Here is a 19,514-nt window from a genome sequence, read left to right as displayed (position 1 = left end):
AGTGCTGGACTGTGAACCAAAGGATCACTGATTTGATTTCCAGTCAGGACACATGCCTGGGTTGTGGGCCCGGTCTCTAGTAGGGGGCACGTGAAAGGCAACGACACATTGACGTTTCTCTCCTTCTCTTTCTCCCTCCCTTACCCCCTGTCTAAAAATAAATATATAAACCTTTAAAAAAAAGAAAAAATAATAGTTAATACTGTGCTTGTTGTTTTAAATCATTTTTACCTAGTTTAATGGATTTAATTTTCCCACGACCCCTTTAAGGTATATAAGGTTATCCCCAGTTTAGAGATGAGGAAATTGAGTCACTGAGAGGTTGAGTAACTCGGTCCAGATCACACAGCTAGTTAGTTGGGGTGCTTGGTTTGAACCTACGAAGCCTAGTTCATGAGCCTGGGCCCACTATCACTGGGACAAGGTGGGTGGGACAGCTATCTCCTGCCATCTGTTTGAAAAGTACAGAAAGCCAGTTTTCATGAAGAGAGAAAAAAGAAATGAGAAGTATTGAGAGAAGCAAAAACAAGTTCCCTTTTATGTGAAACCTCCCTTTATGTGTTTTTCTGAAATAACCTCTGCCAGGATTATCTATCTATCCATCCATCCCTCCTCCCTCCCTCCATCATTCCTTCCCTCCACTCATAAAAGATATGTATTGTTTTAGTTAGGATATGTTGTATTGCAAAGTTCAGAACACCCTACCTTCAGTGGCTTAAGCAGAACTTCCCAATTGATTGGCCCCCACCACTTATATGCCATTAATCGGTTACAATTGGCATATGGCCAAGTAACTGATGCCCTCAGCCTTTGGGGCAGTCAGGCAGGGTCTAAGGTGGCCAAAGTCTCTGGCAGTCACCTCTGCCTGCAGGCAGCTTGTCCATTTATGTCAGCGTGGCACACAACTCCTTTCCTATGTGCGCCGTGACTGAACAGGATGGAAAAGCACTGGTGTAAGGAATGGATTTCTAATTTTCTCACGAAATAAAAAGTCTAGAAGTAGGCCTTTTCAGGTTTGAGTATAACAGTTTAGCAAGGTAATCCAGGCCCTCTCCCTCTTTGTATTCTGACAGTTGTATGACAGGCTTTTGGTCGTAGGCTTGTTACTTCAGGGCTGCAAGATGGCTTTTTTTTTTTTTTTTACCGCCAGGTACCATGTGTTCAAAGCAGCAAAGGGTGATATCAGGAGGCTTTCTGATTCACTGGCATCTTTTATTGGGAAACAAACTTTTTCCCAGAAGTTCCCCAGCAGGATTTCTCCTTATATCTTACTGACCAGACATAAAGGAGTCTCAAAGTTTGAGTATCTGACTTTTCCCATTTCTAGTTTGAGAAGCAGGCAAGGAAGAAGTGTTTGCGAACTTGGTTGGCTGGTAAATAGATGCCTGACGATGTCTGCCACTTTTGTTGGTGACGTTAAGTGAGTGGTGTGTATAAATGACAGTTCCTGGATTTCATTCTAGTGAATTTTTAATACAGTAACTTGTTCTGGAGCATCTGCTTTCTTGTATCATTAAATGTATAAGTTGGTATAATTCTCACAGACAAAGTAGGGGTTGCCAAGTCCAACGTGATCTGCAGACATATGGAACTTAAAGGGTTTTTTTTAATTTATTGATTTTTTTAGAGAGACAAAGGAAGGGGGAGAGAAAGAGAGAAACATTGTTTTGTTATTTATGTAGTCATTGGTTGCTTCTTGGATCTGCCCTGACTGGGGATGGAACCCGAAACCTTGGCACATCAGGATGATTCTCCAACCAACTGAGCCACCCGGCCAGGGCAGATTCTGTTTTCTGTTTTTTTTTTTTTACTTTATTTTTATTGTAGACACTATTAAAGATGTCCTTCTCCCCCCAACCCTGCTTTGCCCATCTCTACCCAGTCCCCACCCCCCTATTGTCAAGAGTTTTCTGCTGTCATTCGTGTCACCATTTACAGTATGTCAGAAGCTTGTCCTTTAAAGTCCATATACATAAAAAGTTAATTCTTAATACAAGTCCATATGTAGCAATTCCATCTCAGTAGGCTGGGACTTTTCTTGCATAATTAATATGTCATATTTAGTTCATTTGTGGTTTGTGGTTGTAAAAAATTATTATGTAGCAATATGCAGTAACTAGAATGTTAGAAATCAAGGACCTTGATTCACTTCCCACCCCAATCCTGTTCCTACCTGGGTCTTATTTATTTCAATAAATGGCATTACCATAAATCTGGTTGCTCAAACCAAATGCCTGGAAGAAGTCCTTCCCCTGACCATCCATGTTAAATAGCTATCAATAAAACCTATCTATTCTACCTCCAAAACTTATATCAAATCTACCCACTCCTCTCCATGTCCACTCTCCACTCATTCCTCTGTGGGACTATGACAATGACCTCCTGACTGTTATTTTCTGCTTCCACCATAAATCTACAATCCATTTTCCTCACATCGGCCAGAGTATGTGCATCAGTTATTTGCTGCTGTGTAAAAAAACACCCCAAATCTTAACAGCTTTAGCAAAGAGACATTTTATTAGCTCATGACTCTGTGGGCTGGGTCAGAGGGAACCACAAGTCTGCGTTCCATGTGGTATGGGCTGCACTTGCCTCATGTGGCTGCAATTTGAGCTGAAGAATCCAAGATGGTGTCACTCACATGTCTGCCCTCATCTGGGATGACTCACATGCTGGGATCTTTTTCCTCTTGTGCTCAACATCCTTCAGGGCCTCTCTGTCCATGGGGGCCTCTCTGGAAGGCTAGCCCAGACTTCTTTCTATGGGGGCTCTAGACTCCAGAAAGTAAGAAAGAAAATAGCAAGGGCTTTTATGGTCCAAACTCAGAAGTTGTACAATGTCACTGTCACTTCTGCCACATTCTATTGATTAAAAATGTCACAGGGCCTGACACATTCAATGGCAGGGAAATAGGTTGGAGAAGTGGCAAAGTCACATTTGCAAACAGGCATGTGGGATGGCATGGATGGCTGTGGCCACGTTTGGAGCCGTGTACCAGAGTGAGCTTTTAGAAAAAGCAAACCAGACTTTAAAAAAGAATTATTGATTGACTTTTTGAGAGACAGAGAGACAGAGAGAGAGATTTGTTGTTCCACTTACTTAGGCATTCACTGGTTGCTTCTTGTATGTGCCCTGAGTGGGAATCCAACTCAAAACCTTGGCATATCAGGATGATGCTCCAACCAACTGAGCCACCCCCGCCACAGCAAGTAAAGCACACATTTTACCTCCCTTTTTAAAACTTTTCAAGGCTTTCAGTGGCACTTGGAATAAAATCCAAAATGCTTATCCTGGCTGAAAAGACTACCTGTCTCTCATGCCTACCGACCTCCTCTCTCTCATCACACGGCCCATTTTGTTCCCGGAACAGCAAACCTTTTCCCTTCCCCTGGGCTTTTCCGACTGCAGAGACACTCTCTGTCCTGACTCTCACTTTGCACTCACCTTCTCCTGGTCAACTCAGATGTCACCTGTTTAGAGAGGCCTTCTCTGGCTCTCTAAGCTCCATTTCAATCAGGCTCCTCTCACCCGTTATGCTTTCACCTCCTTCTGTTTATTTCCCTGAAAGCTCAGCCCTGAAAATCTAATTGTCTTCATGGTTTTTTTTTTAAAAAAAGGTTGTTGACTGATAAAGAAATGAAGTTACAAATGTAAGCCTCTATAATGGCAACAAATATGTTTGCACACTTCAAAGCGAGGGCTTCCATGGACACGGACAATGGTGGGGGAATTGCATGAGGGAGTGGGGGGTGCTGGCTGGAGGAGGGACAAAGGGGGAAATCAGGACAACTGTGATAGCATAGACTGTAGGTCACGGGAGGGAGGGAAACTAACTTTTCACTGGATATTCTTTTATGCTGTTTGATTATTTTCTCATATGCATGTTTTTAAAATGTCAAAACACTATTTTAATAAAATCTCTTTAATGATGGATTTCTTCCGCAGAAATGATTTAACAATTTTTAATGATTTCATCAGGTCTTGGGAGAACTGGAGGCTGTGAGCTGCTCTTTGGAGAAATTTGGTTGGCTTCCCTGGATCAGCAGAAGTACAGAAAGATTCTACAGAAAGCTCTTTCCTTTGCTTGCTTAAAGAAAAAATTAATAGCTTCAAACACATATTTAAAAAGAAAGCCTGAAAGGCTTTCAAAATGAGAATCCCAGGGACCAGAAGACAACGCCATCAGGCCTCAAAATACCCTCAGATGCAGGATATGGACTGTATTTCATTGCTTGCCCTGTTCGGAACCGCAGTTATTTTGCCTAAATCGCACAGATTTCTTTTAAAAAGCTCTTGTGTTCTTTGTCACAAGACATCTAATTGGTAATAGCAAAACAGTTCACTAAAATAAGGGCACAAATTTCTGACCTTTAAAATTCAAATTTTAAAGCAAAAATACACTTACTAGTATTATACTTTAGCTTAGCATATAGGGTACTAAATCACTTGATATTTGTGTTCCTAGTAAAATAAATAATGTCAATCAATGATTGTCTATGTGCATTTTGCTTCTTTGCCTAGGAGATTGAGAACATGTTCTTCACTTCCCTTACCCCCTTTTCAGTTTAATAGCTATAATTTAACTGTCTTTAGCCTTGGGCCATTAAATAGGAAAACGTCTAATGTCTGACAGAGTGAGTGTCGCCATCGACTCCACATGCTACCTTGCTCAAATTGCTTAACTTGGTTTTCTTCTGCAAAATAAAGACAATAATATTACTTAATGGGATACTTTGAAGTTTATATTATTTTGGAACAAGGCCTTATTCATAGAAAATCTTGGTAAATATTAGTTGGTTAAATTTTAATGGGCAATAGATGAAGCTCATCTTTCATGATGCCACAAAATATTTCTAAAAATTAATTTTTTTAGAAGGGGGAGTTGGTAAAAAATAAAATACGCATCTAATAGTCACACAGCAATTCCTCCAAGTCACAGGCAGTCCTGAAGGAATGAAGGCTTGAGTCATCATCTCTTGCATGTCGGCTCATTGAGGCACTCTTGCAGCTCACAGTTCTTATTTACCTCACTGTAGCATTTCCCAGGGTTTAGAATAAGTGAAAATTTTCGCTTCTGTCTTTTCCTAAAGTTTCTCTTAAAAATACTCCAGGTCTTCATAGAGAGGTGGCCATGTACTATCTTTCATTCATTCCATAAACATTTGTTAGACATCTGCCATGTATGTATATGGCACCCTACCATGGTTACATACGCCAGCAATGACTATGGGTAGCACATAGACAGATCCTTAATTCTTGACACTGCTCTCCCTAGGAGACATCACAGACACGGCCTGAGCTCCAGACCAGGGAGTGGCCAGTGCCATAACCAATTTACTGAGCAGATTCCACACTCAGTTTCCCAAAGGCTTACAATGTTTAGTGTTTTTCTATTTTTTATTTAAATTTTAAAATAACCCACATACATGGCTTTTTAAATTTAAGAACTTCTATTTCTTTTTTTTAAAAATACATTTATTGATTTTAGAAAGAGCGAGAGAGGGAGAGACATTGATTGGTTGCTTCCCATATGTACCCCGACTGGGGATCGAACTGCAACTTCGGTATATGCCCTGTGACTGGGAATTGAACCCCTAACATTTTGGTATAGATCATAATGCCCCAACCACTGAGCCACACTGGCCAGGGCCGAGAACTTCTAAGATATTTTTACTTTTTAAAAATATTTTATTTATTTATTTTTAGAGATGCGAAGGGAGAGAGAAAGGAAGGGAGAGAAACATCAATGTGTGATTGCCTCTCGAATGCCCCCAGCTGGGGACCTGGCCCACAACCCAGGCATGTGCCCCAACTGGAAATCAAACCGGCGACCCTTTGGTTCACAGGCCAGTGCTCAATCCACTGAGTCACAGCAGCCAGGTCTATTTCTAAGATATTTTTAAACATACACAGCTCTGGCTGGTGTGGCTCAGTGGATTGAGCGATGGCCTGTGAACCAAAAGGCCGCCCAGTTTGATTCTGAGTTGGGGCACATGCCTGGGTTGTGGGCTAGGTCTCCAGATGGGGACAAGCTTGGGGCAAGCTTGGGGCATTTGAAAGGAAACCAGGCCACTGACAGATGTATCCCCCACACTTTGATGTTTCTCTCCCTCTCTTTCTCCCTCCCTTCCCCCTCTCTAAAAATAAATAAATAAAATCTTTAAAAAAAATAAAATTAAAAAACATATTCCTTATTTGAAAACTGACAGCATTGAATTGATAACAGCAAAAGAAAAGCAATGGAGTTTCTTCCCATTTCATTTGCTCAAATTTTATCGGTACTGTACATTTCTGAAATGACAGTGAATTAGAAACTCTTAAACCTGTCTATGACTCTTTTATCTGCCTTGGGGTGGAACATTATTGAGGATTTGACTTTTATTCATTTTTGTGGATTGGTTCCCTTATTTTCTCAAGAATGGTCTAATTCTTAAGTATTTTAGGGTGTGCTCCAATCTGTTGCTGCTGTTTACCTCTAAGATTTCCCTTCTTGGGGAAAGCAGAGGATCATCAGGTATCTCCACTCTGTGGGTCTCAGGCACAGTGGGGCTTTTGGCTTCGGAATTGTCCTATCCTAAACCCCTGGGGCCCTGGGGTCTCCACACTTGGCAACCAGCCAGGGATGCCTTGATGGTCTGGGCTGACTCTGGACTGGCTTTTAAGACCTCCTAAGTAGCCCTCTGTGGTTTGAATCAGGTCAGCTAAAAAACCTTGCACCAGGGTGGTGGGTTTGTTCTGGGATTGCCGAAAGTCTTCAAATCCAATCTAGGAGAGCCCTTCTGCCTGAAGACTTTCTTTAATGGAACAGATGAAAATGGGCTAGGAAAATGACCCCTGGAATAACTTCCTCTTGTAGGAGCACATAAAGTCTGCTTGTGCTGTTTGGTTACGTTGTTTGTCCCCCACCCCACCCACCTACCCCTTGGACCCACTTTCTGCCCTCCCTGCCTAATTTCTGGACTAGGTGTTAGGGTCCCTTGACCTCTGGCTTCCAGGTGGGTTTGGACAGTGGGAGGTACTTCCAGGAGAATGGAGGGTGGGAGGAGAGAGAGGTCAGGGTATGCCTTCCCACTGCTGCACCCTCTACATGAGGTAGTCCTGGCAGTGGCTGCTTCCTCATCAGCTGCAGCCCCTATTTCATGCCCCCTCTCCAGGACCCTAGCCTTTCCTTACTAGCCCTACTAGTGTAGGCATGATGATCTCTTTGCACTGTTGCTAAGCCCTGGTTGATTTCCTAAACTCTGCCCACACCCCTGTAAATTGTCCCTTCATTTAAAGCCTTTTAAGTTAAAAGTCTTCCCATGCGCCCTCTATTTTCCTCCAGGTAAGGACCTTAAGTGATACAGTCATACCAAGTCATACTACCTCCATGTGGCAAATCTGAAGACCTTTCCAATTAAAAGTAGCCACCTCCTAGAAGGTGTCTGTAACCAACCACCTTCAACACCCACAACTAATACAAAATCCAGAACATCAGTCATAATTTGCTAGGCTCTTCCATGGCAGGAACACTGTTCTGAGCATCTGGGGATCTCCCCTCCTTATCCCCTATTTCCCCCCAACCCCACATAGTAGGTGCTCAATAAATGTTCCCTACAGAGGCAGCACCCTTGGGCCACAAGAGCCTTAGCCTCAGCTCCCTTTTTCTCCTCCTCCCCCACACCACCTGCTGAGCTGCTGGCACCTGTAGGATCTGTATCACCGTGCTGGCCAGCTGGTTTATTTCTTATTGTTCTTGACACAGGAAGTTCATCCACGTGATTTTTTGCAGTATCCAGAAAGGGGGGTACACTGTGTTCCACGGGGAAAAGCTTGTGGAGGAATGCAGGTTTTAGTTTCACCCCCACATTGTTGCTATTCCTATGTGAGAACTGTCCCCCTCACGCAGACACTGGCTCCCCAACCCCACACAAAACCCTTGAAACATTTAATTTTGAAGTGTGGGATTACAGTCTTCCATGCAGTGAGACAGAAGGTGATCATGAGTAGCCCCGAGTGTGTTATACACCTGACACCTTTTCCAAAACACTGCAGAGGAATTATTCAGTCTAGGAAGCCACGAGGCATATTATCTTTTTAGAAACATTTACATCTGGAGAGGCCTGATTTTTAAACATTCTTGGTGGGAAGCACTTTGAACCATAAAGGCACACTACAAGGCAATTGCTATGGAGACTGCGCCTCTGCCGTGTGCATTTCTCTGAGTTTTCTTCTTGGGGCGTTTCAGCATCCACGGGGTGTCCTAGGGACGCTGCTATGGGGGGGAGCCCAGGCACAGCAGTGTTAGGGGGGCAACCCACTTGGGAATGGAGCCCTCCCCTAGGATTAGAAGCTGGAGATGGCGGCCCAAGGTAGGGTGTGTGTGTCGGAGGTGGGTGGAGGAAAGGTTCTCAGAGCATACAGGCCCTCAGCTCTCCCGCCTGTGTGGGGACAACGCGCAGAAGCGGCGCGTGGGAGCCCCTGGCGCGCAGCCGTAGTGGGTTCCTGCAAACGGGCCGGGGGTACCCCTCGGGTGTCCGAGTGCGCTTCACCTCCCCACCCCCCAAGAGTGTGTGTCTGTCCTCTGTCCAGCGCTCGCGGAGCGGTGCCTGCGCCCGGGAGCGCGCGCGCGTGTGTGTGTGTGTGTGTGAGAGAGAGAGAGGGAGAGAGAGAGAGAGACAGTGTGTGTCAGGTGACTTGGGTCACGCAGTCTCTCTCTCCCGGCTCGGGGAGGAACTGCCGCGCTCCGGTCTGTCGGCGAGGGAGGGAGGGAGGGGCGGCGAGGGGCCCGGGCACGCTGGGAACCGCGCTCCCCATATCAGGACGGGACGCCGCCAGCCTGGGGGGCTCGCGGTCCCCGCCTCCGCCGGCTCCCGCCGTACTCTAAACAAAACCCCAATTCAGATAGGTTGTGAGCGGCGAGCGAGGAGGCTTAGCCTCTAACCCGGAACTCGGCGCCCCCGGGACGGCTAGCGGGTGGGCGCAATGAGCCAGGTGCTGGGGAAGCCGCAGCTGGAAGACGAGGACGACGACGAGGAGGATGAGCTGGTGGGGCTAGCGGACTACGGGGACCGGCCCGACTCCTCGGATGCCGAGCCGGACAGCGGGGCAGAGGAGGGAGGTGAGCGCCAGGTCCCCTGCCTGGCTCCCAGCTCCGCGCGTCCTCAGCCGGCATCCCGTCCCTTCCCTCTGTTTCTTCCCGCCCCCGGCCGCGCCGAGCGCGTTGGCCGCGGACTTGGACGGGATCCGGGAGTACGGAGTTGCGGGGTGGGGGTGGGGAGGGGCGCAGGAGCAGCGACAGCAAGCTGCAAAATGGGGGAGCCCGGGTGCAGCGGCGATGGGGTACCAGGATCAGTGGGGAGAGCACAGAGAGGGATAGCACAGAGAGGGAATCTGGTCTGGGGAAACATGCGGTCGCTGGCGGGGTACCTCCCCCCACCTCTCATCCGAGTTCTTGGCAGGATCTGGGGGTTGAGGAGGGAAGGGGTACCGCCCGGCTCTCCCTGGGACCGCTCCCTGAAGGCTGCTGTTAAAGCTGGGGTCAGATGTCGTGTCTAAAAAAGGCAGCCGGCGGCAGCCTGACTGGCAGGGTCGTAGGCAGCTGCGGGTGTCAGTCTTGCCGTGGCCGTAGTCGCGGGAGGGGTCCCGGGGCTGCCCAGGTCTGCGGCTTAGGGGCACCGGTGGACAGGCGGGAAGATGCACCCAGGTGATACAGGAGTTGCCCAGTGGCGGAGCGTTTCCCGGGATCCAGGCAAACGCCGTGGTTTGGACACCTTATCTGCGCCCAGAGTCACCACCTGGGCATGGCTCTGCCTGCCCTGGAGTGAGCGCGGGGTGGGGGAATACTCTGCCACTCAGAGAAGTAAACTCTGTTTACTGTTCAAGAAGCGGCATTTAGCAATTGTTCAGCCTGTGGGGGCTTCCCTGCATTTAATTCTTAAGGCCTAAGAGAATTGAGAGCTTTTAAAGCTTAAGAAAGAAAGGTTCTTTTTTGTTTTCCTACAAATCAAGGAAAAAGTTCTTTATTGTAAGTTCACTTGAAAAGGTCAGTAGAAGGAGGCTATTAAACATAACATCAAGATGAAGCTGTGTGCCTCTAAAGAAGGAACTAACTTGAAATTTTTTCACTTTGAGGAAATTGTGTGAGGGATAAAAGTACCTTTGTAACTGTTGACTTTGAAGAACTTTTATTAAAATTCATTGAACTTATTTTAAATTCTTTCTTCAAAGCCTGTCTCAGAAGAACAGTTTCATTGTTTTGCATATGGTAGGTGCTATATTCAATGAATCAGAAAGGGAAGAGAGTTAACTAACCCTTGAGCCTGATAGCTGAGAGAGAAGCTTTCCAAGTCATTCTTTTTCATCTTGGCCTGTCTCCAGGAAGGATTTGTGCTATTTTCCCCCTTTGCTTAAACTGGTGTGTGCTCCTGGGTGCCTTTCTCTTCTGCACTCTCCATAATTGGTCCCACAGTTGAGTGTGTGGTTACATTTTTGTAGATAAAGGTGTTTGTTCAACCCTTTTGTTGGAGTTCCCTACGACTACCTTTGGTAATTAAATTGTTCAGTCACTTCATTATTATTCAAATTGCACTCCTTGGCTCCTAGATTCTGGGAGACTTCAGAGAGATTTAGAATGGGGATGTATTTGCAAGATATTTGACGTGGTAGACACACAATAGGGTGTATTTGTGGTGCTGCAAAAAAAAAAAAAAAAGAAAGGAAGAAAGAAAAAAAAGAAAGAAAGAAAGAAAAAGACTGTACCCAGGAAGGACAGCCCTGTAATTTGATCATTGTCCCAGGAGTCAGAGGGTTACCCTGAAAAGCACAGGACCTGTTTATTTTGCAGCTCTTTAGGGTGGTACTTTTAAAATTGATGGGGACTTGAAATTGAAGCGAAAGGAAAGCTTTGCCTCAGAGGTAGGATTTCTGAAGCAAAGGATTTCCCAGAGCCAGGCCTGGGATGCTCCCCACTACCCTAACCTAAAGGCATACCCTCCCAGAACTGATCTGTTTGATTACTTCACTGATAAAATCCTCTCCTGTGAGTTCTTGGATCAACCTGGAATCTTGCTATAAAATAAAAGTATTGAGTATATTGATGTGATAAGAGGACCCACAAGTGAATATTTGCTTCCCTTGAACATTATCGAAGCCAGGCCTTCCCCACTTGGGCCTGCTGTGGATAGGTGGACTTCCTGCGTCATCTCAAGCTCCCGTTCTTTCTACGTGTTCCTAGCTTTGCTTTGGAACTTTAGGCCTGAATGCAGAGTCTGTCAGAAATTTCGCTTTCTGGAATAGCAGGTAGGCTCCTTGTCCAGCAGCTCTAGCGAAGACTGTCCCTGACAAATGTCATGCCAGCTGTTACACTCCCTGGAAAGAGGGATGAGGGAAGAAGTTGGGAGTTGTGACTTCCATTCCTGGGACTGTTGACCACCAAAGGGTCATCCCGATTTCTGATGGGCCCTGGGTACATGTTGCGTTATAATCTGTCAATGTAAGAAACATTCAAACCTCTGGAGAATTTTTGTGAGTTTATTTGAGCCACACTGATGACAATTGCAAAATCTCAACAGATTGAGAAATGCTCCAGAAAATGGCAGTTTTGCACCTTATTTTATACATTACAATCAAAACAGGAGGCCTAAGTGGGTTACATGAAATCCATTGGTAATAGATTAAGGAGGCGGGAGGAAGCAAAGCCGGGGCGGGGTGGGGGGGCCAGTGTGGGGGGAGCTAGAAGAATTTTGGGATTGGATAAAAAGTAAAATGATAGATACATTTTTTACTCAGGTGGGTACAGGATAGTTAACAGTCTACAGTTAACATAACAGTGACAACAAGGGGATTTATGGTCTCCCCCAGGTGTGGGTCCTGTGCTTTCAGGTGTCCAGAAAAAGGAAATCTGACATTCCAAAGGTATTTTATCATAGATGCAAAATGCCAACAGACAGGCTCATTTAAGGTAAAGATTGACCTTTGTTAGGAAAAATACGGGCCTAGGACCTGACTACCCGCCATAAGCTGCTTTTAGTTAGTTTTCATTTCAGACCATCCTATGTGGTTACTTTGATCTCTGAGTTTGTAAGGCTGCCAGGCAGGCCTCCTTGAGCTTGTCAGGTTTCACATGTGGCCCCTTTTCTTCCCTAAATCCTGTGTTATTTTTGGTAAAATTTACATTTACCTACTCTTAGAAAAAAAAGGAATGTGGAAGGGTGGGAAAGGACTTACTGACTCTGAGGAAAGATGGATGCGGTGTACTTTGAACAATGAGCAAAGAAAGCAGTTCTCTAATGAGTTGTCTTCCCCCTTCACCTTCCTCGTGGATTTAGTTCAATGCCTGTGCTCAGTGGAAACCGGGGCTTTTTCTATGAAGTTCAGAAATCTACTGTGGTGGGTGAGATGTAGGACTGAGTAGCATCGCTGTGCAAAAGACAGTGGATTAAAGGTGGATACTGTTATTTCCATTTCCCGTAGTTTTATAAGGAAGCTCTGATTTTACTTTTAAACTGAGTATCTTGTAAGTTTTGCCATATTGTGCTAAGTTTGAAAATTTGGTGCAGCTAAGGTGAGACTTAAGGTGAGACTTAAATTGCACTTCCCTGGCACACACTCCACATTTTATTTATGAATACCAGGAGTGTTCCCAGGCACTTTAGTTCTCTTCAGGACAGATTTGGGTACCTCTCAACACCCCTTTCAGGGTAGTTATCTCACCTTCAACTTTCATGCTCCAGATAAATCTCCAGACAGAGGGAAATAATTAAGCCATTGAAAACAATTGCATCAAAAATAATAATTGTTTTTGACAATGGACTTTAAATCTTTAGTAAATGACTGTGCTTTAGTAACTGTAATAATAAGGAAAGCAATTAAAAGACCATATTTAGCCCTGGATGGTGTAGTGCAGTGGATTGAGTACCAGCCTGCGAACCAAAGTGTTGCTGTTTGGATTCCCAGTCAGGGCACATGCCTGGGTTGCAGGCTAGGTCCCCAGTTGGGGGTGTGCGAGAGGCAACCACACATTGATGTTTCTCTCTCTCTTCCTCCCTTTCTCTCTCTCTAAAAATAAATAAATAAAATATTTTTAAAAATGAAATAAAAGACCATACTTAATCAAAAAGTGAAATTGGGCCCTGGTTGGGTGGCTCAGTTGGTTGGAGCATGGTCCCATACACCAAAAGGTAGGTTTGATCCCTGGTGGGGCCACGTACAGGAGGCATCTGATTAGTGTTTCTCTCTCACATTGATGTTTCTCTCTCTCAAATCAATCAATGTATCATCGGATGAGGATTTTTTAAAAAAGTGAAATTGGTTTCTCCCCCAAAGTCTCAATATTTAAGGGAAACCTGGCTAAGGCAGCCACTTACCCACAATCCAGCTAAGTACAGGCTTGTTTCCATGGCAGCCTGTGTGCTCTCTTAGAGTCTGAGGAAGTGACAGTTTAGGTGGTTACTGAAAGCGCGCGCACACACGCACACACACGCGCACACACACACACAGAGATCCAAAGTCAGCAGGTGGTACTTCCCTGATAGGTGTAAATGCTGTGAATCCGGCAATTCACATCTATTAATGATTGGTGTCAGCTTTTTTCTCCTTAAAGTGATTAAAGAATTACTAGTGAATTCACCTTCTTGCAGTTCCTTGAGAGTAAGCAGAGATCATTGTTCTCCTGATATGCCAGAGATATCAGGGGACTTTACTGCAGCCACAACATGATGTAGAACTGAGCAAAATTTAAGAGAGGGTCAAAGTTTGTGGAAAGGTAAGTCCCTTTCCCTATAATTCTGCCTTGTCCAAAAGAGTTGGGTTGACTACAGCCCTGGCCATAGCTAATCTCTTGGGTTTCCTTCTGTCCCTAGAAGTACAGAGGTACATACGAGTTGGAATAGTAAAAATACAGAACAGGTTAAAATGATGTGACCAAGGCCCACACCTTTAGGCACCGAGCATGTTTGAATACATATAGTTAGCATATTTTTATATAAGATTTAAAAAAAAGATTTCATTTATTTATTTTTTAGAGAGGGAGAGATATCAATCGGTTTCCTCTCGCATGCACCCCAACCAGGGGCTAGCCTGTAGTCCAGGCGTGTGCCCTGACGGGGCATCAAACTGGTGACCTTTCACCTTGCAGGACGACGCTCAACCAAATGAGCCACGCCAGGCTGGGCTGTATCAGGTGTTTTGTCAAAATGTGTCAGTGATTTAGTGTATCATAGAATCTTGATTCTCCACTTTTATCAGATCTCTCCCATGTTAATATTAGAATACACATAGGGTAGTCTAACAGAAATAAGAGGCAGAAACATCAAGTTCTGGATAAGTGATGTGGCTCTGAGTTTGAAAGATCATCTTTTTTCAGTCCCAGGTGACTGTCTCTCAGAGTTCACTCTCTGCTTTCTTCAGTCTCCCACACTCACAGCTATTGTTGGTGACACATTTCACTTCCTACCACAGCCACTTCTCCCCCCCCACCCCGCCCGCCCTCTGTCTTTCTTCTCTATCTCCTTTGTACTTCTTTACCTTAAAAAAAACCCCTTTTTATTCTCCCTCTTCTGCAAAAGCCTTAAAACTCTCTTGTGACAGTTGCTTTTCCCTGGTTCTGCTGTGAACAAATAGGTTTTTCACTCCTGGCCTAAAGTGTCCAGGGAACTGGTTGACTTCTCTTGGGGACCTATGGGGAAGACGCCAGTTCGGTGTCTCAGTGTGTAAAATGGAAGACTAATAAAACCAGCCGTGATGACTCTCAAAGTGGTTGTTAAAAAAAAAAGTTAACAAGAACACTTTTTTCCTTCTTGCAGGAGCATTGGTAGATCTGAATACATTAGAAATGTTACTGAGTACATCTGTTAAGGAAATAGTCATAGATGGAAGCATATTTTTTAATTACCTGCCAGTGTGATGTAAGAGGATTTCATAAGGGAAGATTTGGTTTTCACATATAAATAAATAAAAATCACCTTTATGGCTTTGAAAATGTTTTATTTGCATTTAATCCTCCTTATTAAGTAGTTAATCACATGGACAGTGAATCTTCATGATTTTGCAGTCTCTTGTTAATGCTGCTATCATTATGCATGTATTTAATTCCCACTTGGGTTGGAATTTCTTACTGAACTCCTGAGTCTTGAATATGTAAGTAATTCCATTGACCAGAAATGGAAAGGCCCACAAATAATGTTGCAAATGAACTTAGGCCTCTTCTTAAAACCATAAAAAAACAGAACCTTAAGCCTTTGTTGACCCCACAGAATACTAATAGGGAAGAAATTCTAACTTTGCCTTAAGGCTGAGTGAGCCTGTCACTGTGTGAAAGGAATGTGTGGTCACATTCCACAGAAGGTGATCTCTCTACCTAGGCTTGGGCTGGGGGGAAGTAAAGCTGCGTGTGCGCACACACACACAAAAACACACGTGCTGATAGAGACTGATAGTTGAAGAAATAAAAGATTCATGGGCCAGGGGACATGAAGGAGGGTCACACAGCTGGTAAATGACAGAGTTGGGACTTGAACCCCAGTGTGTCACTAACCCAAGTACCTTTTTTTAAAAAAGATTTTATTTATTTATTTTTAGAGAAAAAGAGAGAGAGAAACATCAATGTGTGGTTGCCTCACACGCCCCCCTACTGGTAACCTGTCCTGCAACCCAGGCATGTGCTTGACTATAAACCAGGGACCCTTTGGTTCACAGCCTGCGCTCAGTCCACTGAGCATCACCAGCCAGGGCTAACCCAGTGCTTTTTAAACCATTCCACTTGCTATCTCTTTGCTACCATGTTATTTTATTCTTTCATTAAATCTTTGTTAGCTTCTCCCATTTCGGACCTGTTTAAAGGTGTCACCTCTTGGAGAACTCAAGTATAATAGCTCTCAGTCATATAATACCTCCAAATTTATGAAGTGAATTCACTTGATGTATCATTCTCTTCAGAGACCCCTTGAGCTCAGGAAGCCTGGGCCAACCTAGTTAGAATTGTATGAGGAGGGGCACATCGCCTTTCAATTCCCATTTTCCTGATTTCTGGCTCCTCCTTTGTTGTGACATCCCCAACCCACAGATCAGCCAGGTCTGGCCCCCAGGTGGCCGGAGCTCCAGAGGCTGGATCTCTCTTCCTCTTCCTTTTATATTTACACAGCCTGCCAGTTCCGTAGGCTCTGCCAGTTACTGATTAATTAGCCTGCAGGGGTTAAATAAAGACTGATAACGGCGGGTTTGGAAAACCCTCCCCTACTGCTGTTTCTTGCAGTTTCTTGCGGTTTCCCAGGGTTTCCCTAGGATCTCTGGCAGTCTAGTTAACAAAGCCGGCTGGGCTGCCTGGGTACTGAGAGTGCCCAGTGGAAAATAGGTGAGGTATGCTCAGTGCCTCTGACCACAGTCGATAAACTTTCTCGGGGCAAAAAGCTCATCCTCTTTATACCCAGCTCAAAGTGAGACATAAAGTTTCTTTTTAAAGCTTTCAGGTAATTTATCTTCAAATGCAGCTCAGTCACTTTCATTCTGTCTCAACCAACATATGCCTGTTGGGTGTTTATTGTGGTTGGCCCAAAGGCCTCAGTTTTTACATCTGTAAAGAGCAAATTATTTGAGGATTAGGGATGGCCCTGCCTGCTCTGCAGGTGGTCAGTAAATGGTACCTGCTGAGTGGGAAGAGCAGGTTGGTTTGAGCTGCTTCTTGGTGCCCAAAGCTAAAATCTCTCAAATGTGCCCTCACACTCAGCCTGGAAGATCAGGGACCAACAAGGCATGGATGGCCTTAGCAACCTAAATTCGCATGGCAAACCTGTCCGCAACCTCAGTTTTACGGCCCTTCTGAGCCACCAGATCCTTTTCTCACCTGGGCCAGGCACCCCAGACTCAACCAGTGCAAAGACCCTCTTGCCTTTTAATACCATTTGGTGAATGGGCCCTTGTTACTTGGTCTGCCCCATTGGGAGCTCAGAGCTTCTTTCTCCCTTGCCCCCTGTGGCCCATGGATTACCAGATATTATTGAGTTGATGTGAACTTCTCACAAATCCATTCCTTCTGCCAATTTCCACAGGCTGTGCCTTAGTTTTTCCATTTCTCATTTGTGTTCTAGAGGAAAAGCTTTTTCTCTGTTCTCTTAGGTTCTGAATTGGGGGCCTGCAAATTAAAGGGACAGAAGACAGATGAGCAAGAGAAAAACATTTAATTACATACTAATTCATTACAGTCCACAAAATATTTGGCTGGTAGAATTTGGGGCTTATCTACCACATTAACAGAGGATGGGGAAGGGCAGAGGGGCACTTCTGGGAGAGCAAATGGCTTCTTAGAAGGGGTTGGTCAAAGGGCACTTACAGAAAAATGAATAGGAGAGTAGTTGGGGGTTATCATAGTTTGGTGACAATGTGTGTTTGGGTATAGTGTCAACTTCTTGGCTCAGCCGCAGTCCTAATCTTCTAAGAGGAGATAACAGTTGTTCTTGGGAGATTTATGACAGTTGAGTTCTTTTGAGAGGTTCTGCTATGGGCAAATAAATGATCTGGAATTCAAATGCCTTCTGCTGACAATAATTTTTATGCCACAGTGACTTATTATAAACCCCTTCCCTTTCTACACACTGATCCCTGCTATTGAGTCTCTTTCCAGAGTGAACTTACTTAAGTGTAAATCTGATCATGTTAGTCTCCCCTTAAAATCCTTAGTGATTTCCTCATGGCTTTCAGAGTGCAATCTAAACTTCCCAGCATCTCATTCATGAGCTAGCCTAATACTTCTCTACATTGTATTGTGTGTGCGTATATGTGAGCAGGACAGACAGTAAACAAGACGGACGTAAAGTAAAAATAATTTTGTATAGTAGTAAGTACTATTAAGAAGACACGGTTATTATCCCTGGCTGGTGTGGCTCAGTGGATTGAGTGCTGGTCTGTGAACCAAAGCAGTCCCTGGTTCAATTCCCAGTCAGGGCACATACCTGGGTTGCTGTCCTGGTCCCAAGTACGGGTCATGTGAGAGGCAACCACACATTGATGTTTCTCTCCCTCTCTTTCTCCCTCCCGTCCCCTCTCTTTAAAAATAAATAAATTAAATCTTTTAAAAAAATTAGGAAGTGATGGGACCTAGTTTCTAGTTTCCATCAGAGAAGGTAAAAGTGCCGCTAGGCTGAAGGGAGGCCTGGAGGAAGCCTGACAGGTGGAGGCAGCCAGTCCAGACGCTAAGGTGAGTAACCAGAAGGCTGGTGTGGCTGCAGCAGCGGGAGTTTGTGGGGAAGATGAACTAGGTATGGGATGAGAGGGTAGCCCACATAGGGCCTTTTGAGGCCAGAGGCATTAGGATTTTATTCTCTATGCTGTGGGAAACCAATGGACAGTGTGGAGCCTTTTCTTGCCTCTGAAGTACATTGCCCAACTCCGGGAAGGCCAACATCTCTTCCTGGCACAATTTCCCTCGTTTATCTTTTTTATGCCTTCTTTTTAAAACTCAGATGTTATATCTCCAGGGCACCCTTGCTAGAGCCCCTACACGTAGATAGCAGTGAATTGCCAGTTTTCTTGTCTACTTTCCCCTCTAATTGGTAGAGGATGAATCTTTTCTTTGTGTTTGCAGCCCCTGGCTCAGCCCTGTCTAACAGTTGGCGGACTTTCCGGGAACCTTTATGAAACAGAACAAACTGCCCTCTTGTAAATTTCACCTCCCTCCTGCATCTTCCTCCAAGCTCTGCTGACACTTTCAAAGAGCCCTCTGTGGGGTTCCATCTAAGCCAAAATCCTATAGTTCCTTTCTGTTGCCTTTTAAAAAAAGTGCTAGCCTTTTTATTGCCCCTTTCAAAGCAGCTATCATCCTTCATTCTCTGTACACTTTTCACCTTTCTCAGGTGGTTCTTATTCAACTGAGTGAGTGGGTGATGTTGGCTGAGAGAGCCCAGCCTACCCCAGGAGCCCAGGAATCTGGGGTGTTTACTTTCGTGACTTAAGCTCTCTACTTGCCATTCCCAAAGTGGAATGAGACCTAAGAAACTCTGAGAAACACCACAGGGTTTCAAAAGCAAAGATACTCAGGTACTTGAGGCGAGTATCTGGGATAGGCAACCTCTCATGATCGATCAACAGGAGTGGCCTATAAAAAATTTTTACCTGTGGTCCACAATAAAAATACACTTATATTGTGAACCAGCATTCACATATGCATAAATAAACCTAGCAGTATTTACTCTTATTACGCATGATGTACTCTAATATTTTCTAGTCTTTTCCCTACTCCTGCAGTTTTTGTTTAATGCTGCTGTCCGATTCAGAGCTAAGGCTCTGGGTGAGGGCCACACCACTGACCAGCCCTGTGACCTTGGCCAGGCTCCTTCCCACAAGCTCCTCAGGTGTAAAACAGATTTGTTTACACCTACCTCATGGGGAGGGTAACGTTTGTAGAAATGTCCTGTGAGGCCCCTGGCACACAGTATATTTCTGTACACACCAGCTAAAGTGCATCTTTGTGGGTCGGAGGCTCCTCCAAGAGTTGATGGTACTCTTGCTGATCTGGTCCACCATTTGCCAGCGGTTTGCGTTGG

General features: G+C 44.9%; 1 protein-coding gene across 3 annotated transcripts in view; it reads left to right on the top strand.

The window, feature by feature from the left end:
- Nucleotides 1-8,707: 8,707 nt before the first annotated feature.
- The window catches only part of RRAGD (Ras related GTP binding D), a 50,938-nt gene continuing 40,131 nt past the window's right edge, over nt 8,708-19,514 (top strand). For 2 of the 3 annotated variants that reach the window (XM_053913787.2, XM_053913786.2), the window contains exon 1: nt 8,708-9,100. In XM_053913787.2, the coding sequence (XP_053769762.1) occupies nt 8,965-9,100 (136 nt within the window). In that variant the 5' untranslated portion in view covers nt 8,708-8,964. The remainder of the gene's footprint in view (nt 9,101-19,514) is intronic. The other variant, XM_024551711.4, reaches the window with a different exon arrangement.

The sequence above is a fragment of the Desmodus rotundus genome, chromosome 11 (assembly GCF_022682495.2).
Source record: "Desmodus rotundus isolate HL8 chromosome 11, HLdesRot8A.1, whole genome shotgun sequence".
NCBI lineage: Eukaryota > Metazoa > Chordata > Mammalia > Chiroptera > Phyllostomidae > Desmodus > Desmodus rotundus.
This window is presented reverse-complemented; position numbering and strand designations above follow the sequence as displayed.